This window comes from Ambystoma mexicanum, chromosome 1q, assembly GCF_040938575.1.
Source record: "Ambystoma mexicanum isolate Mex_15411 chromosome 1q, UKY_AmexF1_1, whole genome shotgun sequence".
NCBI classification, from domain to species: Eukaryota; Metazoa; Chordata; class Amphibia; order Caudata; family Ambystomatidae; genus Ambystoma; species Ambystoma mexicanum.
Genome location: NC_090922.1, coordinates 787,947,355 through 787,972,948, shown reverse-complemented (window position 1 = coordinate 787,972,948; position 25,594 = coordinate 787,947,355). Strand labels below are relative to the sequence as shown.

Sequence of the window (25,594 nt, the reverse complement as noted above, 5' to 3'; positions counted from 1 at the left end):
GGTGTTCGTCTACTTCTTGGAGTCGGAGCACTTGCAGTGCTATCAGGTCCCCCAGGGCCAACATCGCGAGTCCTGCCGGTAGCATTTCGGTGTGGTTGTGGGAGGAGACTGGCTGTGCAATTTATGTGTTTTCAGGCTGTATGGCCTCCACCTGTGGTGATTGATTCCACCTGTGCAAACTGCTCTCCCCTTTGGCCGAGCACGTCCCGCGCACAACGCTGCAAATCGGGGAATTGTATCTTGCTATTGCAATCATGTATTTGTACCCGATGGCCGTGTAAGATTGGTTGATATGTTCATTCTGCTGTGGTCCCATTGTTTCACATACTATCTGTGCAGTCGCGAACAGACTTGTGAGGGGTCAGTGGGACGTAGTACTCGAGTAACGGTGGGCCCTCATGCATCACTGTACCGAGTTGCAACGACGGGCGGGGCGTCCCATTCGTGGGTGAAGGCAGTTGCCATTTTCACACACAGCCGCACTCGATGGAATAATTAGTGATTTCAAACGGCCACAGATGCCTTTTCGACGTGATGTTGCAAATGAGGAATTCGAAGGGCGGCGCTTTCGGTTTCCAGCTAGCGGCGAGGAGATGCCCACAGGTCTGACTGCAAATGTAACGTTCTATTGTTCTATGTCCTTGAGACAGGGCCCATGGCGAGGGAGCAATGATTGATATGAATAGTTTGGGATGCGCAATAGCTACGTGGGCGATGAGGCCGTCCGTTCCCAAATACATGTTACTTCACAACACTGGAATTACGGGCTGGGGCACTGTGGATTTAGCAGGCTGCATAACGCACAGACTCAATGGATGTTTCTAATGTTATGTGAGTAATTATTCAGGCATTTTGATCCCGGGATGAGGGAATGATGGATGGATGCATGGGCAGGTGATTTGATACAGAGTTTGCCATGTACAGGGCTTCTTGGGATCTATCCGCCTCCCCTACGCTATGTGATGCAGGGCTGCCATAGTGGGACCATCGTCCATCTGGCCTTGTTGAGCCCTCCCTGTCTCGAGGCGCCCTCAGACACTCGTTTGTGATGGTGTTTGCACCTCGATATAGATGGTTATGAGTCGCAAGTGGTTTTGGGGTGGTGATGTTCCTTTGGAGTGGGCTAGCATGCATATGGCTGTGGATTTCGTGTGATCATTGAAGTGAGTTGTTGGTATGTAGTTCTGATGGCCATTCTGTTCTTTTTCTTTTCTTTTGGTTGACAGGTATCTCCTCCCCTTTTGCCACTGCCATCTGTATGCCACTCCTGCAGATGGATTTTACTCCCGACACCTGCTGCTTCGTGTTAATCAGTGGAGCAGCATTACGATCTTATGGGACGATCGCCAATGGGCCACATGCCCTTACGCAGTACTGGTGGCTCGGAGCAACATTTCGGCCTTTCAGCTGGACTAGTGCCTCCCCATTGGGACGGCCCTGCGGTTCTGTGCGCTTCCATGTTGCCTTTTCGTACGTGAATGTGGCTCTGTGTACCATGGGGGAACAGGGCGACACACAGGTAGTGGCTGGTCATTTCTTGAGGAAGCAGCCCACAATGGTGATTAGTGTTTTGGAGTTCATGGCCTGATGGCTGTATGGGCTTGGTGATTTTGATGTGCATAAAATTTCTATTCTGATTTGGCCCGTGTAGCGTTTTTCTTTGCAAGTGATGTGGCATATGCCTATTTGGGGGGCGATGTATTGTGAGGAGATCTGCATTGGGTTCCAGCTTCGGGGTTTAGTTGCGTGGTACTGTGCTGTGCGCGTTTGCCTACGAAGCCCAGTGAGGTCAGGGATGGGGGCTGCCAATATGCCAGTTTGAATGTTGTCATGCTCAGGGGCGGGGGATTGGGTTTTGTGTAACAGATGCCGGTCAGCCAGGTGGACTGGTGGAATGATGTGGTTTTCGGAATATTGCTGGTCACAGGTGCCTGTGTTTGCGTGCGTTTCTTGGTGGGGGACTGTGGTCATGTCCATTGGGATGGCTTCTGTATTCGTGCCATCTGTGCCCTGCAGCTCCCATTGGCCCCTCTTGTGTTTCTTTTGTTCGTTGGCATGCATGGGTGACTTGTACATTTCAATGGTTGCATTGTGGCTTCATTGCACCTACGGGGAGTTGTACTTTGTGGGCAGGGAGCGGTGTACAGGCACTCAGTGGGGCCGTTTACGGTTGATTCGCGATGCCGTACTTCTCGCCATGGCGGAATGGTACATTACGCCGTGCCTGATGGCGTTAGGTACATGTCCGCTAGGGTCGGAATTGGCGTACCGTTGCACCATGGTGGTGTTTGCGGTTTGGCATGGCGCGCGCGCGCGTGCTTGGTGCAGTTAGCGTTGGCGTTCACTACGGTGTCGCTAATGGCTTCGTACTTTGCGGTGACGGGTCATAGTCGCACCGAGCGCTATTCGATGGCGGTATTGCATTTCCGCCATCGTTTTTCGATTTCCGCCAGGGTCGTAATGAGGGCCACTGAGTGACACAGATGTGGACAGGGATCAGACAGTCCCAGCCCCCACATCTGACCACACAGACACAGACTCCACTTTGTTGGGAAGGCAGAGGTTTAGCCCAAGAAAGAGCTTTTCATATACGGTTATTCCAGAACCAAGAGTGCAGGGAGAAGGCCAAAGGATAACATGACCAACGAACAGCCTATCCTGGGCACACTGTAATTGTAACCACCAAGTTACAAAAGAAAATGTTATAAGGATACAAAATATCCTAACTGTCAACATGGATTTCCAAAATGAACCCTGCAGTGGATTTTGGGAGGCCAGCCTATTATGGTGAACAGGAAGACACTGAAGTCTAGCTAAACCCAATCAAGGGAGGTAGTAGAGCAGCAAGGCTTAGGCTCAGGAGAGGTGTGAGAGTGGTCTAGGGCTACAATGACACATAAGCACAGGCACCTACAGAGCACTCCAATATTTCTAAGTGCAAACATATACAATGTTCTATGAGGCATTTAAAATACACACTAAACAATGTAACCTTTATGCAAATATTGTCAGACACTTACTATAAAATCTATATATCAATTTACTCTTAAGAAAAGCATATGCTTCAAAAAAACAGTGCAATACAGGTAGGTAGTCAGAGGCATAAACTACAGAAGACCCACTTTAGAGAAACACTTTAAAACAGCTCTCAATAACTTAATAAGTACAGCCCCGAGTCATCAGTTCCAAAAATATATACTTTTCATGTAGGTTTATTTATGATTCAAAGTAAGATACTCTCTCAATACCACTACATTAGGGTAGGCCCAGGAGGTGATCTGTGACTAGATCACCACTGATCTAAGTCAGGAAAGAGAGAGATGGGTACAGGAAAAGTCATTACACCCATGTAAACAAATGGAGCATAGTCGGTGGGTAAAGGAACAGATGTGTTAACTTACCCCCCCTACTACCATTTCTCCAGAGACCACTGATGAGGTTCCGGATTCCATTAGGGGAACGTTCGTCTGGGCTTGGTCCGGTCAAGGGAGGCGCAGGCGTCACGGCAGTAGTGTTGAATTTTGGACATAAGATTTCGTTTTTATTGGTTGTGGTGCCTGTATTATGGTACCAAGGGTTAAGGTGGATTTCCAAAGTCAACCCTGGGAGAGGATTTCGGGGAGGCCACCCTATCAGGGTGAACAGGGAGACACTAAGAATTTAGCCAAACTCAAGCAAGGTAAGGTAGCAGAGTTGCAGGGCTTAGTCTGAGGAGGGGTGTCAGAGTGCTATAGGAGTACAATGATTCCACACCAATAATTCCAGCTAAACAGGTAAGTATACAAATATACAATAATGTAATAGGCCTTTAAAATACACATTAAGGAAGTAAAACCTTCAGTGAAATATTGTCACACCAACACTACAAAACAGACATATACTTTCACCTATATAGGAGATATAAGAAAGCATTTGATTCAATAACCAGTACAAGCCACACAGGTAAGTACTCAGATCCATTAGAAGTAGAAATACACTTAGAGAATAGCTTCTCTAGCTCTTATAAAGTGCCACCTTATGACAGTTTGGGGCCCAAAATGCACCCGTCTCAAAGTTACACTTCACTGGTAGGTTTATTACGAGATTGATGATGCCAGTGGTTATGATCAAAATAGTCAAAATGTTAGGTAAAGCTTAAGTAAGTAAATCCGCTCAATCCCATAGACTAGGATTGTCCTATAAAGAGACCCTTCAAGAGGCATCCACTGTCCAAAGTTAGTTAAGGGTGATTAGGGACAGGACTTTATACCCATGTACCACTATGCATGGGGGGGTAACTGTTTGTTAATGTACCCACTATCTACTATTTCTGAAGAGACCACTGGTAAGGATCCAGATTCCGTTGGGGACATAGTCATCTGTGCTTGGTCTCGTTGAGGGAGGCCCAGGGGTCACAGGTGCAATGGTCAATTTTGGATGCAGCATTTAATTATGGTCAGTCGCGATGCTTAGGAATTGGTTCCTAGAGAGCTTCCAGCAGGACTCCCAAATGAAGAAAGATGAAAATATCTGTGGAGCTGACCACCTCAGGACACTTTCAGGGAGCAGGGAAGACACTCAGGAGACACCACAGCCAGGCAGTGACACTGATCTACAATGGATGAACAAAGGAGGATGTCCAGCATAGCTTTTGTTGATGCAAGAAGGCTTGAAATTCAGGGGAAGGTGTCTTGTTACACAAGTTATAGATCCTCCAAGTTCCAAGTATGCACTCGGAATGGCATTGTGAGGTAGCTCAGGAGAGAGCTGGTCAGTTTATCGGATCACCCAGGGACACTTCTGAAGGCTCAGAAGACACAGATCCTTGATCAGGGGTAGAGACTGGTTGTTCACACCAGTCGAGGGGTCAAAGGACTAACAAGGGTCTTCATGAGATCAGGCAGAGAGCAGAGCTTCACTGGGACTTGGCTAAATGCAATGCTGGTCAACTTTAGCGGCTGCACTTCTTCGTAGGGCGTTTGGACTGTGACACCAATGGTAAGGATCTGCATCATTAAAACTGGAATGGCTATCCAATCATGGATAGCCACCAGCCAGCCACACAATCTGGCCAGGAACAGACACTCAGGAGTCAGATGTGGGCGGGAATCACACAGTCCCAGCCTCCACATTGGCCACACACACAGATCACCATTTGCCTGGGAAAGCAGGTGCTTTCCCCGCAAAAGGGCATGCCATATATGGCAATTCCAGACCTGAGAGGGCTGTAAGAATGCCAAAGAACAATATGGCCAAAGGACAGGCGAAAACGTAATGGCACGGCCATTTTAGAAAGCTAGCCACTCTTGGTAGTCATTTGTGGAAATTGCAAATGTGCAGAAGTAAAACCTTCAACACATGGTAGAATAATGTTTGCTGCCACCAGCCCATCCTGGGCACATTGCATTTATTACCAGAACGCCACAAAGGAAAAAGTGATAAGGATACAGCATTCATCCCTAACTCCCGCCCCCTAACTGCCGTCATACTGGAACAGCAGGAGAAGGGCTTTGTATGGGAATCCATGTGTCATGCCTATACCGCATTGACTGTATGAGAGACGATATGCACTCAGACAAACCGTATCAAACGTATCCTTGCACTGAAGGAGTGGAAGGATGCTATGTGGACGGATGTCAGCATGCACCACTAGATATCATGTAGAGCTGAGTGAAATCTGATGTGGGTAAAGTGATGTCATAAAGAAGTTATACAAGGACATACTGAAACGATATGAAACTACTGAAGAGTAACGACGTAACTGAAGCGATAAGAGAAACATGTACCAAGCGATAAAGTAATCATATATACAAAGAAGAATTAAGCAACTTGTGGACCAATAAGTGTAAATACACAGCAATGGAAGGTAGATGAGAAACATAGAAGCTTGCTACCTCAGAAACAGACAAGGGCTACAGAGTCAGGAGACGTTGGAGGATTAGCTTTCTGTGCAAAATGAAGAGAAGTCTATGTTGGTCTGGGATCAAGGATGCTATTTCAAGGAATGGCTGCAAAGCAGAAACAGAGGCAGACGGATAAGCCATGGACGTGAGACATATTTCTCTTAGATTAAAGAAGAAGAAAACATTTGCAAGAGCCAAGCATTGGACAATTAACAATGAATAAGGCTCCTGCAAGATGGAGTGAGCAAGTCTCTAGAGGCCAAGAGGAGCAATGACACTCAGCATAATTAATTCAAATAGCAATAAACAGGAGGTCGAAATGGACCATTTTGCAGTCTCCTCAGACATGATACAGAAGTTGAAAACAAGGGCTATTGATTAAGCTGTGGATGAAGATAGTGATGTACTTACACTCCCTTGAATGTCCCAGAACATAGAGCAGGCTACAAAGTCAACTACAAACGGGAAACTTTGGCTCATGACCAGACTGATGAGAGATGATAGACTAATTGGGAAAGCGGGGAGTAATCTGACGTGACTCAAGCACCTGGGTTTCGTTTTGCTTACGTGATGCTAGCCGAGCTGAAAGTTCAAGGTTGGGTGGGAATGAAACCAATCAGAGGGTCTATGGGGCAACCTGCTATACAATGTTGCTTAGACCAATCCGCTGCCAGTGTGTCGCTATAATCACTATCATGCGTATTTAGAAGTAGTTCAAGGCGTGTCTCACAGATAAGAAACAGCCAATGAAGTACTAACCCATATGTATTCTATAAGTAGATATGTTCCCCTAACCAATCACTCCAGTCGATAGGTTTTACAGTTTGTCATGCAGGATGATGTCATAGATGACGCATATTGGGGTTTAAACCTCTGTGTAATCAAGTTTGTGTGTGAGTGTACATGCACAGTCCGATGTCCGCAAGTTGACCCTACTTTATTAAATTGAGAATAAAGTAGTACTTTGTCATATTCTTTTGAGTCTATCGGGTTATTTGGTCTGAGATTTTATTGGTAATCCCATCTAGCACAAGAGACGCTTCAAAGTGCTAGAACACAGCGACGTAGCCACCCAGTACTGTACTGATACTCACTTTAAGGTGATGCGTGCAGTGTAAAAAAATACAAGAAATCCACTAAGGAAGACTGTCTCCCAGCACTGATAGTCTTAGGGACTGATCAGTGTTCTCATAAAAATGAGCACAAGGTGAGGAAAGTAAAGCAGAAGCCTTTACTTACCTCCCAAAGATCAGGTTGGCAGTGAAAACATAGAAAAACGAAAGGCTGTCCCATAGAAGTCTATGGGAAGAAAGCAGAAAAAATAACAATGTTCCTAACAACAATCCCCTTCTGCTAGAGCACACTTCCTATCACAATTCCGGTCTGTTAGAACACACTTCCTCTTCACAAAAGAAGTACAATGATCATACACGTTTCAAGTGTTGTAAAACAACTACAATGGAAATGGGCATAGTCCAAATATTGGATAACATAGCATTTAGCAAAGCTCTGAATGTTACCTTAAGTATGCTCCCATCTTCTGAGATGCTAAGGCCTGGTTTCTTTAACAGGGGCTGCCCATCTTTCAACCAGGTGAGTGTGGGGGGTGGGATGGCATTGCTCTGGCACCGCAGCGTCAGGGCTTCACTAATGAGAAGAGACACATTCTGCTCTTCTCCCATAATGTTTGGTGGAACTAAAAGAGAAAAAACATGCAGGTATAGGTACAGATGCTCTATCATTTTGAATAAAAACAGGAAAAGAATGCTTATTGATTTCAGGAATGTACAATCATGAGTATTCAATGCTGAGTCCAATTTATAACTAACCAGAAAAAGATCATTAGAGAATTAGGGAAACAATACTAAAACATGTAATTGGATTTAAGTTACTGCTCCTTTTAATTAAAATACAAGAGAGAAACAGGAGGTGGTAGAGCACTGGCAACAGGGTTAGCAATAAGACAAATGTTGTGGAAAGTGATTTTAACCAAATGAAATATTGGATATGTGTGGTCCTGAGGTTGTTTGATAAGTCGAACATATTGCTCTGATACTGACATTAAGTCACATGTAGGAACGAGCGAATAACACCTTCTTTGGTTTTACGTTTTTTAAAAACGTTTATTTAATTCAATGTTGAGGATATCATTTAAAAGCACTATATAAGTGAAAATAAATGCATGGGATAGTTGAATTCACTAATGGTGAGTGATATGTACTGCTCTGGCACATAATGGGCCCTATTCATAGAATCCAGCGCAGAAAAGGTGCAAAAGCTGTAGTGCCAAGAAACAATTGCGCAGAACGTGCATTCATGGATTTCCCGAGGCATCACCAGCCATGGCGCAAGGAACATCAAGCAGCCCCAGTAAAGCCCCCAACACGTCCCCACATGCAGTAAAAAGCAAGTAAAATGCCAAACACGGCGCAAGCCCCCGCGCCATCCCTGGACCAGTTTACAGCCCCCCCAGCCAAATCGGGTGAAACTTGGTGTGAACGGTTTACCCGCTGAGGTTCCACGCAATTAGGCTGGGGTGTGGATGGGGTACGCGCTGAGTTCCCACACGATTTTGCTGGGGTGCAGACAAGGTACGTGCTGAGTTTCCATGCAATTTGGCTGGGGTCTGGGTGGGGTACGCACTGAGTTTCCATGCGATTTGGCTCATGTGTGGATGGGGTACGTGCTGAGTTTCCACGTGATTTGGCTGGGGTGCGCATGGGGTACGCACAGAGTTTCCACAGGATTTGAGTGGGGTGCGTACGGGGTACACGCTGAGATTTAGAAAGACAAGCATAGCCAGGATACTTTCATCAGTAATGATGAATGATACAGGCTTGCAGTCTCAATGCTAAATGGTCAAGCTTGTGGCCATACTGATTTTTCTTGCTGGCTTTGTTGGACATTTCCTAGACAGCTTTGCAGGGTGGTCCAAAAGACGTTGTTTCCACTCCTTGTCCTTCAGACCTGAAGGCTTCCAACCAAAAGACGGTTTAAAAGGAACTGCCTCCTGTACTACATCATCAGTCAGACTTTTAAAATCATGCACACCATGCTGTTTATGATGTCTTTCACCCTCTTAATTTAGTCCTGGATCTACACAAGAGTGTGACTTCTGTTGTGGAAGACTTCTCAGGGCTGTAGTCATTGTGTGTCCCCTTTACTTCAGCAGCTGGGCAAAGGCCAGGGTCAAGTTGATGTACATGTGTAATCTTGTGTATAATAATGTTAAATATATCAATTTAGGGGGTCTCTGTCTACTCTATGAGCACTTAACCAAAATAACAAAATATGCAGGATAAGGCCATGCCCTACTAGCTTTCATCTTTTGATTGGTTATCCTTGATGTAGTGAAAAAGGACTTGAAACCTTGGCTGCAGGGGCTGGTTAAAGAGCATGTTGTTTTCTAGTGTATATATCAGCCAATCCTCTATGTGGTCACAATGTACACAGCACTAATTGACAATTTACGAATTCGGGTCCCTACTGTACAAATCACTGCACTAAAACTAGTATAAGCTTCCTGCCATTCCTAACCATCATGGTTCTTGAATCCCAAGGAATCACCTTTGTCAGCTTTATCCCGATATGTGGCTCGTGACAACTCACATCCATGCAGGTTTTTGCATAATTTATTTTTATTTCGACATTCATCTAATATGTTTTGAAATCAGGGACCACCAAGTTCCTTACTTCATAACACTCATAGTGGGTGTCCATATTAATTTTACGTTTGTCAGTTAAGATAAAACAAAATGAGGCCTGGTAATAATGAGAAATGCACAACTGCTTTGTTTGATCTATGCTTTTATTGTATTGTATTGTATTATAAGACCTGATCTCCAACCTTGATTCCAACACCCCCTGTTGTCCTCATCTTACTTGATCTCTCTTCTGCCTTTGACACGGTCAACCATGCCATCCTGCTCAACCGTCTCCATGATAACCTGGGTACCACCGGTCAGGCCCTGGCTTGGCTGACCTCCTTCCTCTCCGATCAACCCTCCCAGGTCCAACTTGGGTCCTTCCTCACCGCTATCTCTATCTCTACATGTGGTGGTGGTGTTCCCCAGGTGTCTAACCTCTCTCCCTGGCTGTTCAACCAATACCTGGCACTTCATGCCCACCGCATTTCCGCTCTCTGCCCCAACTTTTAGTGCTATGCGGATGAGACTCTAGGCTGCCTTCCAACACCTCCTCCCCTTCCCTCATCTCTGACTGTCCCCCATCCAGGAGCGGTGTGCCTCCAATGATCTCTGCCTTAATCTCAGTAAGACTGAGGTTCTCCTCATCAGCACACCTGTTCCCTCCTTTCCTGCCACTCTCTAGCTGGTCTCTCTTTGCCCTCTTTCTGCTCCCACCTATGAGGCTAAAAACCTGAGGGTCATCTTCGACTCCACACTTTCTTTCTCTCCTCACATCTCTGAAGTCCCTAAAAAGTCACACTACCAACTGCAGCAACTCAGATTCCTTCCCCCAGAAGCTCACTGTCTCCAGAGCTATGGTTCTCTCTAGGCTGGACTACTGCTACAGCCTCTTTCTAAATCTGCCTGCCTCTACTCTACGCCCTCTGCAAGTCATCCAAAACAGGATTGCAAGACTTGTCCTTGGCCTCAAGCCAAGGGATCGTATCTCTCCAGGACTGAAATCTCTGCATGGCTCCTAGTGGCGGCGAGGATTAAGTTCAAAACCCTCTGCATTGTCCACGAAGCCTTCTGGAGCCTGGGACCCCAAAACCTTCAACTCTCTCTTCCTAAATATCTTCCTTCTCGAGCTCTTCGCTCATCCACCTCCAACTCCCTCAGGGTTTGTCGCTTCTCCAAGCAGCGAGTTAATGGTAGATCTCTTTCTTCTGCTGGGGCCTTCCTCTGGAACAGCCTCCCTGCCTCTCTGAAACTTGAGGAGACCCATCTCCGGTTCCGGAAGCACCTCAAGACCTTCCTCTTTGCTTCTGCTTTCTCTCCTCCTCACCCCTGCTGATCTCCTGGCTGAATCTGAAACTGCACTGGTTTACCGAGCTACCCTCTGATCTCGGGCCCAGGTCCCCTCCCTATCAGTTGCACACCTGCACTGCCCCCTGGCAACCCTTGCACTCTGGGACTGTTTCTGTATCCCTGCAGCCCCTACTAGCACTTGACCCCTGATGGCTGCACTTACCCTTGCACTTGCCACCAGCTGTCCGCACTATTATTTATGGTCTCTATTTATTTCACTTGTAAGCTATGTACTTCCCCCTCTCCTTTCCCCCTGCACTTTTTTCCCCTTCCCTCATCCCGTGCACTGGCACGATCTCAATGACACATGGCCTAGTAGGATCGTTGTCTGTCTTCCCTCTGTTTCCCCTCCCTGGCCTCGTCGGGCCTTGAAACACTTGTGTATTGGTGCGTTATAAATGCCATATCATATCATATCATATCATATCATATCATATCATATCATGGTGACTTAGGGTCTAGCTCTAACTTAAGACCAAAAAACTTCAATTGAGTGAGGTTATCCTATGTATGTGTCTGACACACTCCAGAAATAATTTGTGCCTTTGATGATTTTGCGGATGCATTCTCCAAATTCATTGTATTTAAACTAGTTTCCTTTTGCATTTCTTAAAAGCATGTCATAATTTTTACAGTATCAATGATACCCATGTTTTGTGGCCGGTGTGCATTTCAAGGCTAAAAAAGTTTCACATGAGCCCTGTTTCAGTACAATACAACACTGTACTCTTAAAATTGAAAACAAAGGAGGAAGACATGGGGGAAAGAAGAATACAAGACAAGATTGTGTCAATTGTGCTTTCTAGTTGGTTATCTGTGAAAGGATACACTCTATGGCACTGGTAGATTACACCCATATTCCATAGCACCAGTGAAGCAGATATTGAGTTCACCACTGGTGCAAAGAAACATGATTTTGCTGTTTTTGTGTCAGGCACACTGAAATCTCAGCCGATATGGAGACCATATTTTTGTGCACACACTAAATTGCTAGAATGCCAGCCATTTTAGTCTAATTGTCACAAGACAAATGCAGCCTGATATTTGGCTAAATTCACAAAAAGGGACCATTTTCACATTCCCTTTGCTGCGGGGACGGATCAAAAACATGAATTTCACACTATGGGTGGTGGAAGGTTGGAAGAGGTGTTTATTTTTCAAAATCCACAATTCCATTAAGTGGCATAAAAATCACCAATTGGCCAAGCACTAGTCACAGGAATTGAAACATAGATTAGACTGTTGTGGCTATAGAGAGAATATTATCAAAACCACTAATTATTATTCCTATGCGTTTTGTTTGAGCCATATAAGGTGTGTAAGTGGAGTCACCTTTTCTAAACGCACTCATTCGCCTTTACACATTTCCGGTGCAATGGAAGGTAAGGTAAATAACTGTTTAGCTTCACTAGCAGCACAGTGACAACACTGTCAACAGAAAAGAAGGAATCTTTGGGGGTAAGAGAGTTAATTTTCTATGAGATTCAAACATTGACCTAACCCCTTCAAATTCTTTCAAGCTCAGAGACACACTAACATGGTTACTCATCCAAATCGTCTTCGGTATTTTGGAACAATTCTTACCATAAACTCTCAAGTCAATGTCCCTTTGCTTCTCTCCAGCAGCATTGACGGCCACACATGTGTACTTTCCTGTGTCCCCGATCTGTGCATTGGTCAGTGCCAGCATGCGACCACCAGACAGAATCTGCAAAGCCAGAAGGAAAATAGTGCTTAGAGCAAAAATGTCTCACACGCATTGTGTTTCTTTTCTAATTACAAACAGTCCCATAGACGTCTAAGTTTTTGTGTAAGACACTTAATTGAAATATTTAGGGACTTGCCAGGGATAGCCTGGCCTATAGTGCATCTGGAGATTTTCAAACATGCTGGTGCCTATACACATTTGGTAGGGCAGAGGTAGGGATAGGCACAAGTCAGGCATGCCTGACAAGTGACTGACTTTGTTCCAAACAGGTCCAGGCTTCAAGGGGTACTGTGCGTCAGTAAATCTCCACTCACTGCTAGTGAGCTCCTGGGATGGAAAATGCATAATTAAAACAATGAAGGAATAGACTTAAGCTGTGACCATGCGTTCTCCAAATAATGTGACAGAATGACTTTATTATTTTGTCTGATCTACCATCACCATTAGCCCCCTATTCACAATGATAAATTCCACATAACCGTAATATAAATATATAATCATTAAGCCCTCTCACACAACAAACAATTCGCACCACCCAATGTCTTCCTTCTCCTTCTTTGCTTACTGTTCTAGTACTCCTGATCTCTCATTTCAAAGCTACTTTCAGGTGGTACGAGAGGCAAACAAAGAAACAATAACTCAACTAAACATTAAAAGTCAAAGAACTGTGTGAATTGACATTTTGCCCAAGGCTTGCATGGCATATTCTCTATGCCTGGGGCCGTTTGATGAACCCTACCCTGCTCCATACGGATACCAGGATGAATTCATGATGTTCCATATAATGCACTTCATTACCTAACTCCCTCCTCTGTCCCTATGCAATGTGGAACTCATCTTCTGATAACTGATGTCTCCTACAAAACACTCATGCTTCTTGTGGCCGTGATCAAGCAGTGGTACCACTTATTGTGAAAAATCACTGACCCATCCTGCTATCACTTAAGACACTGCAACAGCATCTGAGAAGGCAACAGGCCAAGTTGGAGAGTAAACATATTCCAAAAATCTTGCATGGCAAGAACATGGTTAACCATGAACACATGTGTTGATACTATTATGCAAGAATTCTGTAACAATTTTCTAACCTTTGCTCACTTTCGTGCACTCACCAGTGGAGAGAATGAAAAACACAAGGTGTTTTTTGTATGCCTGCTGTTACAGTACCTGGATGCCATTGGAAAAGCCCATCACTGGTCGACCATCTTTCAGCCAAGTCAGGCTGGGGGTCGGGATGCCTCGCGGTTCACACTCAAGTCTCACCAGATTGTTTACTACAACAGACACTGTATCACTGCTGCCGGAAATCGATGGAGGAACTGTTGGAGGGAAAGGAAAAGAATCAAATCGGTGAGTGCACATTCGGCAGGATATCGGCAAACTGAATTACTGATACTGGCACTCCGTCCGGCAGTATTACTGCCAGATTACGAGTGCCGGTATGTGTCATTAGTCCCCATTCCATGGAGTGCAACCAGCACTCCATGTGGGACATTGCCAGTATTACCCGCGCTGGTATTACCAGCGCCTGTAATACCGGCGATTTGTGTCGGTAAGGTGGCGGAATTACCACTAACTCTTAGCTGGAGGTAATTCCTCCACCCCACCAGCAAACTCGTAGTTGTAGCTTGTAATGAGGCCCATTGACTTTTATATTGTGTGTACCTCATAGGTGGAGGCTTAGTGTATACTGCTACTGCTGGGAAAGGTTTATCTAGATTTCATTGGAAGATTTTGTGGTCCTCACATATACTGAGAAACTGTCTAACCTTTTTCCTTCCCAAACCTTTCCTTTTTACAACCTCAGCATCTGCAAAGTATACTAGTTTGATATATAAATGCCATTACTGTCCTTATGATTGAAGTCACCTCAGGGTGTAGGAATTGTGAATGAAGCATATCAAAAGATTATCCACTAACTTGTTTTATTCTAGAAAGTAATTATAAAGTATATTTACATTGTTACACAAATTGCCTTTTTAAAGAATGCTTATTTAAAAATGTATGTTAATTAAATAAATAACTGTTTATAACAGAAACTTTGAGTGTAAGTGTTACTTGGCTACGTGTATTTACAGATTTCATTTGTACAGCTCTGCAGCTCACATTTACCCCTCTTGAGATAGGCCTGGCTACTCAGTCACACTACCAACCTCTTTAGTATAGACCTATAACAAAAGGTGGGTTACCTAACACCAAGCAGATACGTGTTGTGTAGTCTCACACAGTGTGGCTGCACCAATTCTTACCTAACAGAGTCCTTTTGCAGGGTCCCCCTAACTTGTGTTATATTGTTGCGTATTGTATCCCAGTAACTGAAAGTATCCTGAGGAACTTTGCCTGTTCTGCTACTTTGTAAGACTTTGGATTCACTCCTACACTGACTTTTTTGTATAGTTAGGGATTGGACTTTAAAAGCATTAGAAGCTCCGAAAAGTGTCTCTAGAACATTAAGCATTGCTACTGTGTGTATGACCAGACTTTTTCATTCAAAAAGACTTTATCTGATGTGGTTTTGCCAACTAAATACAATTACTGTTTATCTCTAAAGTAACATGGGTATGTTGTAGTAGTGATAATACGGTAGAACTGTCATTAGTGTCAAACTCTGTAACAATTGTAACCACAAGCAACTACTATTGAAGTAATCACCTCTGAACATTGTTATTAAGAATTCCTATGTGTGTTGGTTGTAAAATAAGTATTTATCTACCTTCCTTGTGTAAATAAGAATACATGTAAATATTTAATATAACATTTACTATGTAAGAGTTTTTTGGATTATTGTACTTACTGGGTTCAGAAACCAAGCTTCTCCTTGTTGGAACTCTTGCCTGCCTTGCCAAACTTGACACTGGCTTCAAGTCATTGACTATTGACAGCCACAAGTTCCCTGTCGCGCCAGCCATGAAAATCTTGGGTGTCTACCTAGATGCCACACTCAATCTGCCATGGCAAGTCAATCACATTGCTTCCCCTTCAGCCTATGCCACGAAGCTCATCCATGCAAGCAAACCTTTCCTCTCTTTCGACAATTGCCTCTTGTTGCACAGGTCCTCATTGGCTCCAAGCTCGACTATTGCAATGCCCTAATATGCGGTAAGACTAAAAAAACCTAAACAAACCAACTCCAAGTTATACAAAACAATGCTCTCCGTGCTGCACTTGACCTGGGAAAACATGACCACATCCCAGACACCAGAAGATCTGCTCACTGTCTCCCCGTCAGGGAAAAAATCTAATTCAAAATCCTCTTGATCTCGCACCGCTGCCTCTCAAACAACGTGCCTTCATACCTTGTTCAGAAACTAAACAGACAAACGCCTGCTAGACCCTTCAGCCATCACACAGTCACTGTCTCATTTTACCAAGGTTTCACCATAAGAAAGCAGGAGGTTCCAGTTTCCCAGTTTGTGCGTTCACCCTTTGGAACAAACTCCCACTTCACCTTCAGTCTGAACCATCCTACCCCTTGTTCAGGAAAAATCTCAAAACTCACCTGTTGAACTAATCACACTGCACTCCATTGAACAACTGTACTTTCTGTATCGAGCGCCTAGATGCCTATGGGCTTTGTGCGCTGCTATAAATGCAGAACAAAATAAAAAATTAAAATAAATCCAATCACCTTAGGGGGAACCGCGGGGAGGATACCAGGCCTGAACACCACCGTTCCGGGTAAGGCTAGGCAAGGGAGAGATAGGACTAGGCCTTTACAGACACAGAACCCTATGGAAATGGGGTGGGGGGGAACAGGTATGCTTACTCTCAAGCACTGTATCACGACAATGTTTTCGTACCCATTATCCCTATTTGGTCAGAATGCTGAGAACCAGAGTCTCGCCAACTTGGAGGTCCAGTGTCATGGTAAGGAACCAATCCCAGAGCCTCCCCAGTCAGGTCTTACTGAAGGATACACAGGGACTGGCTTCCTACACCACGGAACAGCTCTCCAGGATTTGCGTGTTGCAGGAACAGTGGAAAGGCTAAATCGGGAAGTCAGCTGCAGCTGGCTAAGCTGGAACTGAGGTGGAAGGTCCAGACGTAGAGAGGGAATGGGAAACTAGGGCTGGAACAGGTACACTCCAGGAAACCCACCAGCCTTCAATAACAGTACACAGAGAAGGCTCCAGAGCAAACAGAAAACAACAAGGAGCCAGGAAGAGAGAGGGAAGACCCCAGAAGGCCAGGCCAGGGTTCAGGGAGGAAGACAGGAGAAAAGGCCAAACAGCAAGATATTGCAAGACCAGGGAACGGCTGTTAGGGACATATATCATTTTTATGCTGAATCCCCTCTCCCAGTGAGACTCCCAGCAAGTTTTGCTGGACTTCTGGGCCTTTTTCTTTCTATCCTGAATGAGAGGAGCCTTTTTCTCCTCATTCATTCTTATTTGTTTGACTTTTGGTAAATCTGTTCTTTTTGTGGTACCTTATTCTATGGAGTCTTGCTTTCCTTCATATCTCTTAAAGGCATCTGTGTTACACTTTTGCAGCAAACAGCAACCTATGTGCAGTGTTGCTGGGAACCCTTTGGGTTCTCCTTTGGTATTTTTGACCATCCTTAAAAACTACTGCTCTTAAGGATAGAGGGATACTTTGTATCCTTTCGAAAACTTTAACCTATGAGAGATTAGCACACATGACCTTATGTGGAGTGCTGAGGCAATACCTAGTATAGCCCTTCTCTCTGCTCCTGTTACTTTATGGTCACAGTGACAACTCTATAGTTATGGCTGGTGGCAGTGGACAATTTATATCACCTTTTGTGCTATTTATTACCGCAGGCTGTATCCCCATCCCTGGTTAAGCACAAAAGAGACACCTATGTTCTAACATGGTGTCGACCTTTCATTTTTTGCCATTTCTTGTGTGGTTGTCCTTTGTTAGCCCTTCTTCTACCGTCCTGGGAGGGGGAGGTCTGAATGTGTGTTCTGCCTTTGGCAGGCACTCTTTGTGTAGCCCGCCTACGCTCCAGTGTGTCGGTGAGGACAGGAAGTATGGGAGGAGCCCGAAACTCCCCTGTACTTTGTCTGCTGATGTGCCTGAATGGAACCAGTTCTCACTAGGGGGGGCGGCTTTCCTGATTGGAAAGCCACCTGCCCCTTTCTGCAAACTGCAGGGAGAGTTTGCAGAGGAGTGAAGGGGAAAACCAAATAAAAGCTGAGGTTCCTGAGGCAGAAGGGAAGTCGACCACTCGAACAGAAGATCCGAAGCTGAAGACAACCAGAGACATCGGCAGACCAATCCAGTAATCGTGAAGCGACCACTGCTGTCCTGACCCCGTTTTCTTATTGACAGAAGAGCTCCAAAAAAGGATGACTCTGTCCCTTTGACTGGTGGAACCAACCAACCCTAAGGCTAACTGCAGATCGAGCCCTACCCCGATGTGCTGTGACCTTCCAGGGCTGCAAGTCGGAAATATCAGGGGACCTCTGACCCAACTGCAGTGCAACGTCTTCGTGTGAACTAATCCTTCCAGAACTTTGGTGAGCTCCAGTTGGACCTCCAGAGGGACGATCCCACTCATCCAAGTCCCCTCACCGGAGTGAAGGACTGCAGAATTGAGGAAGATGGACCGGGCGGTAACTGTTCACTGTTGGAGCTGATAAAAATGTGCCAGAACCTCAGACCGACATGGGAGACCGAAAAAATCCTTGCCGAGGGCTCTTTCTCGAGACTGCTGCTGTGACATCCCATTCAGAATCCTTCCTTTTGTCATCAGACAGAGGAATCAGGAAACTGGGTCCGTCGCTGCTGCACAGGAAAGAATCCAGCTGCATTTTCTTCAAGCACCCTAAGGTACTGTGGGGCTCAAGGTAGAACTTACCTCAAGACAAATAGTCGCTCCAGTGTGACTGGAGTGCGATACTAGGTGTTTGAGAGTCCACCCAGGCTTAACAGCTTGTGCTGTTTTAGGGAGTCCCTGGCAGGGTCCTTATTAACTGGGTTATCCTACTAAAGCATTGTTTAAGTAACTAGGAACTTGATGAACTCTTCACTAGTTAGGTATTGGACGTCTAAAGCATTAGAAGCCTCGCAAAGTGTTGCTAAGAAGTAAATCACTGCTGCTAGTAATAAATAACATATTTTTCCTTCCTACAGACTTTGAGTGACTTTGTAAATTAATGAAACTGTCAAAGTATTGCTTATGTTTCCTATATTTCCTATGTTTATTGGTTAGTCTAAAATAGTATTTACCTACCTTACCTTGAGTATAAAAGAATATATGTATATTTTATTATAACTTTCAGCGTGTAAGAGTCTCTTTGGGCTAATGTATTGACTGCGATCATTGTACTTACCTCAGCTCAAATCCACCTCATAAGATAAGCCTGGCTGCTCTGCCATTCCACCAATCCTTTGGGTAGTACAGACTTATACTATGGGTTGTGGATCTATACACCAAGGGATACTTTTATAGAATCTTACCTCGAGGCGTATTTTAGGAAAACTCCCCTAACAACGTGTGTTAAGACACGCTGGGTTTAAATAACCCTTGTGCCATGGAAGCCAGGCTTCAGACTCCGGCGCCGTTACTATGGCAGTACAAGAGTCGAGCCATAGTGTGCGTGCACCCATGACAGCAGCAGCGATCCCCTGGAGACTGTGGGCGTTGCCACCCAACCCATTCTACACTGCCAAGGAGCCTGCATGGAAGGTGGGTGTGGAGCCTGCCTTGCGGATACACCCGCCAGTCAGGTAAGCGCCATAGGTGGCAGTGAGCTCATGGAATGACACTCCCTGCACTCCAATTCACTAATGCAGCACTGTAGCAGATCCAAAAATCGCTGGGCTGTCGAGATTTGTGCCTTGGTTCCATTGGAGAAAGCACAGGGGTCACAGGTTCTATGGTCACTTCAGGCGTCTGGATCTTTGGTCTGACTATTGCATGGTGTTGTGCTCCGAATGACCAGATTCTGAATTCTGGACAGCTCAACACTCAGGACACACTGGCTTCAGGACCACCAGTCAGGTGACAACCTCAGAGGGCTACCAGGATGTGATTGAGGCAGCAAATATATATGTCCACTTGAACGAAATGGCGGGCGACGACACTTGTAGTGCGAACAAAGACACTGGTCCTGGAATGCCCCTCTTCATGATGGACAGCTGCAACTTCAGGGAAATACTTTTTGTTCCATAAACTCAGGATCTGTGGAGTTCTAAGGCTGAACTTGGGACAGTGACCATTGCAGCGAAAAAGCCCAGGACAATGTCTGGCTAGCCTACAGGATGGTTCCAGGACTGCTCTGAGCGCTTCCAGCAGCTGGATCTTTGAGCACAGGCCAGGACTGATTGTTCCTAACAGTCCAGGGGTCGAAGCACTTATGAAGGTCTCAGGAGATGAAATGGCAAGGATCTACACAATTCAAACTGGCAGGGGCTGTCCGAATCTGGACAGCCTCTGGGCACAACATTTGCCCAACAACAGACACACCTAGCATGGATGTTGACTGAATCCAGACAGGCCAAGCTCCCACCACCTGGCCACACAGAGAGCACCACTTTGCCCATGAAAGATGGAGCTTTCCCCATGAAAGAGCTTACCATACATGGAAAATCCTGCCAGTCCAGGGCAGGAAGAAGGACAAAAGACAAGATGTCCAAAGGAAAGATGAAAATCTCATGGCACGACCATCTGGAGTATGCACAAAACTATAAAAAGAAAACACTATAAAAGTATCCAACACCACAAACCCATCCTGGACACATCATGTAAGTTACCATAAAGTTGCTAAAAACAAAGGTACAGGGCTACAAAGTGTCCCTACTGCACTTCAGAGAAGGTGGTGTGTGCAGGAAAAATAAACAAATAACTTTACTATAAAGGACAGAGTTCTACTGCAACGATAGCCATGGGGATTGATCAGTTCCCCCTAAACAGATGAGCTAAGCAAGGTTAGCTGAGCAAAAAGGCTTATTTTTCATCCAACAGTCAGAAAAGGTTCAAAACAATAGGAACAAGTAGGGTGTCCAATTGATGTCTATGGAGAGAAAGTAGTAAAAAGTAAAATCTTTCCTAACAGTCATTTTCAGATGAGCGGAGTGGAAAATGAAAGTGTGAAAACCAGGCATATTGCTTTAATGCTTCCATTTTTCGCTTCTGCTCATTTGTGTGCATTTCCAAGGTGCATTGCATTGAGTCACTTAGCTCATGCTTAACCATAATCTACATGTTCACCATATGTCCAGATATACATGGTCCATCTTTGTTTGAAGAGATGCTTTCTCGTGTCAATGGCTTCATGCCTGTGTGACTTGATTTTCTCACAAAATTGCCCATTGAGTGGTGAGAAGCTACCCTCATGCTCACTTAGACATTTTCTAAAAGCACTTTACTCACTTACAGATGTTTTTGTTAGTTATAATGTACCATTGCATATGCTTTTCATTACGTCACTATTTCTGCAGACAATTGTAACAACCAATATTGCACATATAGAACCATAATTGGTGCTAAAAAGAAAATAGCTATCTTTTTCCAATGGTCTGCTGAACTCACCATACACCTGAAGACTGTAGAGTAGCTCCGCCAGGCCGGCCGCATTGACAGCAGCGCACCTGTAAATGCCAGTGTCTGTGATCTGTGCACGGTCGATCTGAATGGTACGGCCTCGGTTCAACAGGGTGACTCCGGCTACATTTGTGAGTGGACGGTTGTTTTTGAACCAAGTGATGGCTGAAAGGAGACAGAAGAATTACAACATGCACTGGCAATAACACTCTTTCCATCTAAATTTTCAAAGGAATGTTTGAAAGGTTGACACATTTTTTTTGTCAGTGAAAAACAATGGGTGACGATTCCTGCACTTGGCGTGATTGGTGTCATCATATGTGATAATGCTGCGTGTTGGGCTCTGGTAAAAGGCGTGCCATCCTATGCCCTGGATAACATTATTTAAAGAGAAAATGTGTTCCTGAGTCTTTTAGCTATGTGCTAGCACTTGATAAATTGTGAAGGAGAGATTAAAAGCTACTCAGATAACGATTATGAAGTCCGCTCGGAATCTAAATGAGTTAAGATCAACAAGTATCATAACTCCTGTGTTGGGACTTACCTTTTCCCTATCTGCTCTCCTCAGTATGCGTGTGAAATCATGTGCGCCTGAAAGTGGAATGTAGTGTGAATGTTCTCTGTTGAGTGTTCTCTGAATGACATTTGATGAGAGGCTGGCTGAGACAGAGGGTGGCCAGTCGATGTGTCCTTGTTTACCTGTAAACTTGTAACCCGTGTCCTTACTTCTTTTTCTACCATATGCTCCCTATGGACCTGTCTAGGAAACACTTCTTCTCAACATGGGCCTTGCAACTTCTTACATGCACCTGCATGTAATATGTTTCAATGCCCATGTTTAATATGCACGCTAATGTGTGAGAACAACATTAGCGAACAATGTAGTAACAGTAGAGAGAATAGTTATACAATCATATTAAAAAGAGATGTGTTAAGAAGAAGCCATTTATTTATTTTACTTATAAAGTGCTCAAACCCACAGGCATAAGAGCGCTTATAGGCATAAAAGAAAATTGTCGTACCGTATTTGCTATTGCTAGTAAGAAAGATGCAAGTGAAATCATGGGTTTTTAGAGCTTTCCCAAAGTTACCCGGGTTAGACTCAGAACTCAAAGCATAAGATTCCAGTGCCCTGATCAGCAAAGCACCTGCCCCAGCATAGCTCAAATTAAATAAGGGACGGATGGGCATCTTAGAAGATACAGAGTGAAGTGGCCAATTGCAGGAATTTGGTGTCAAACTGTTTGCCAAATAAGGAGCCTTGCCATAGATGCACATATTTATGCACCAATGTGGCTAAAAGTAATCAGATGATAAGAGCAGAGACTGGCAATCATTGAGGATGGCGCAGAGCTGGTGTGATGTACGCACTATAAGGAACATTCAAGATTGTCCTGGTAGCATTGTTCCGTAGAATCAATAACATAGACATTTAGTGAGACCCGTATAATGAAAGTTACAGTCACTGATTTCTTTCTGATTATAGCTTGCGCAGTAACAACCAAGTGAACAGAGCTATGGTACGATGGAATCTGTTTAAACAATCAAAAATAGCAAGTGGTACATCTCACTATTTGATTTGTGCAGATACATTCAATGAAGAGTTGAAATAAAAACCTAACGTTTTGACTTTTAGTGGGGTCATAAGAGAACAAGAGCCCGAGAGACATGAGGATGGAAGTAAGAGGTGAGAAAATCTTTGAGGGTGAACAGTTACAAGTTCTGTTTTGTCTGCATTTAAAATGAGCCACTTATTCTGCATCCAAGCCTTGATCTGAGGCAGTAGGTCATATAGGACATCATTATGAGAAAGACAGCCTATGAGTTTGAAAAACATTTGATTGTCATCAATATCAAAATGAAGACCAATGTCCAGACCATCAAGCAAATCATGAAATGGTTTAGCATATAGAAGAAACAACAACAATAATAAGGCAGATCCTTGAGGAACACCATATGTCATGTCAACAAATTTGTTCTAAACGCTGTCCAGACTAAGAATATAGTGACCATCACAAATAAAAGAGAGGATTCCTCGTAAGGCAGAGAGGAATCTTCGTAGGGCATATTAATCAAATTCAGTCTCTGAAGGAAAATCTGATGATCCAGAGTAACACAAGCTGTAGACATTTGAGACAACATGTTTGTGAATACAGTACATATACATATACGCGTTCTGATCCTGATGGCTGCCGAAAATGGTGGGTTCTTAGTTTTAGCCATGCATAAAGTCAACTGCTTCAGATAAATTATCAATTGTAGCTTATTTCTCATAAGCTACAATTGCAAAGTTGCAGATGCCTCAGTCGTGGGAGGCTGCATTAAGCTTCAAATGTATTTGACCATTGTATCTGTCCATTGATAAATGTGTCTCATGAAGCTGAAATGTGGCAGATGCCTTGGCAGGGGGATGATTGCATAAAGCTTGTTAGCTGAAGCACTTTAGCACTCAGCCCACACGGTGTCCTAAACATCCCTCCAGTGATTTCACGTGGTTACTGCATAGCCCTAGAACTCCAGGGCACTTTCTTTTACAAATGTTTCTTTTGGATTAATCTCAAATTTAACTTGAGAAGGGTTTTTAATGGTCTATTGGCAAAAGGAAATGGCACTGGAGTGGGAAAGCGTCAATCTGGTGAATGGGCCTCAGAATGATGAGCACAATAGTATGTACAATCCTTCATTTCATCACTCGATTTTTTATTAATTTCATTTTTTTAATAAATGTAGTGTGGACCTCACTTCGGGAAGAAGAGGCATTCTTAACAAGGAAGGCAGAGGGGTGACACGAAAAGTGCAAAGGAGTAAAATAGTAAACAATATATGAGCCAGACATGGTTACCATGGCACTGAGGTGGGGATGGTTAGAGACATAGTTTTGGGGAATAGGGACAAAGACCCCAGTAAAGTCTCAAGTCATGTAACTACATGTGTCCTTAGTTGTGCCAGGATAGATAATTCCTGAAGAGGTGAGTCTTCTTTCTAAATTGAGGAAGAGATGCAGCAAATCTGATATGGAGAAGGATGCATTTACATCATCTAAGGCAACAGATTGAGAAGGCTTGTTTCCATGGTTTTTCAGTTTTGGATTAACTCTGGGTAGTGTATTTTCTGCCCAAGACTGTAAGACCAACTGAAAGGCCAGAAGAGTTGCTGGTCACCACTGCTTTGCTAATGATGCAGGATGATTTATACATAATTCAAGCTTGCAGGGTGAAGTAGTGGAGTCTGATTAGGAATGGGGACATGGTTGTCCTTATGTTGCCCTCTAGTGAGACATGCAGCTGCATTTAATGCCACTCTGATTGGAGGAAGAGAGGGTTTGGGTAGGACTGTGAATAGTGCTTTTTTTATCTAGTCAGGATAGGGAAAGTTTTCGGTCAATGGCCTCTGGGTTGTTTTCACAGAGGTGGGTTTTATTTGGCACTGTATGGATAACTTGTAGCAGGCAGGTTTTGAATGAGTAGAGACGGACGACATGGCAAGACAAATATCCGAATTGTGGACTCAAGAGTGAGGAGAGGGCCTTATGTTTTACTTTTGTGAGAATAGACTAACAATGATGCTTGTCTTTAGTGGATGAGAAAGAGGCAAGAACGGAGGTAGTTGATACTAAAGTCTGGCAGAACCTTTAGGTAGTGCCTTGTTCTGTGAACATATTGGTGGACACAGTTGGCAGTGGAACCCACAAATCTGTAGAGGCCTAGGATGACCTGGGGATAGGGATCACCCAGGTCAAGAATAGCTAGAAGGTAATCTGCCAATTAGACGGTGTATTGTTTGGTGCAGTGTGGGGCTGTTTATATGTGCCTGTGGTTTCATGGTGATTGGCCTCTCAACAATGCTCCCACTGCTGAGGAGATTGTGTGATAAGTTGACAATTACAAAGAACATTCGTATTGCGATGGGAGAACTGGATTTCTGTATTAGAACGGTATTGCCATTCCAATGAGAATGGCTATGCCTCCGATAATTCATGTCTTTGTGCTGTAAGAGGGAAGGATATTGTCCTCAGACCTGTTGGCTTTGAGGGAAGGCAACCTATTTGTAAAGATCAGAGGGAGTTAATTACTAGAATATGGCCCATTTTGGCATGTGTTGTGGGGGTTGAAGTGTGGGCTCATGACATTACTTTTGATGTGATATCTGATTATATTGTTCTTGTCAATTAAACATGTATTTATTGCAATTGATTTATATATTGATTGAGGGTTTTCGTGGGAGTGATAGAAGGCTAATGCTAAATTCCATGGATTTAAAGAGAGACCCACTTTTGGTGTAAATGTGGGAATGGTGGATGCGTAGGGGTTGGCTTTGGTGAGTATTTTATTTTTGCTTTTGGAGCAGCAATGAATTGTGCTTAGCATCCGTGATTGGCTTCGGTGAGTGTTTTATATTTGCATTTGAAGCGGAGGTGGATTGTGATTTGCATCTCTATTTTTGTAGCCTGATTATGGTTCTTTATGTTTATTGTTAGGCGTACCACAATGAGTGG

The 25,594-nt window shown here is 44.3% G+C and overlaps 1 protein-coding gene across 2 annotated transcripts in view; it reads right to left on the bottom strand.

The window, feature by feature from the left end:
* Positions 1-25,594, bottom strand: part of HMCN1 (hemicentin 1) — a 1,785,366-nt gene that overhangs the window by 961,364 nt on the left and 798,408 nt on the right. For both annotated transcript variants that reach the window (XM_069641364.1, XM_069641365.1), the window contains exons 38-41: positions 21,088-21,264; positions 13,752-13,903; positions 12,461-12,584; positions 7,403-7,578 (exon numbers count right to left, since the gene is read on the bottom strand). In XM_069641364.1, coding sequence (XP_069497465.1) covers positions 7,403-7,578; positions 12,461-12,584; positions 13,752-13,903; positions 21,088-21,264 — 629 coding nt within the window. The remainder of the gene's footprint in view (positions 1-7,402; positions 7,579-12,460; positions 12,585-13,751; positions 13,904-21,087; positions 21,265-25,594) is intronic.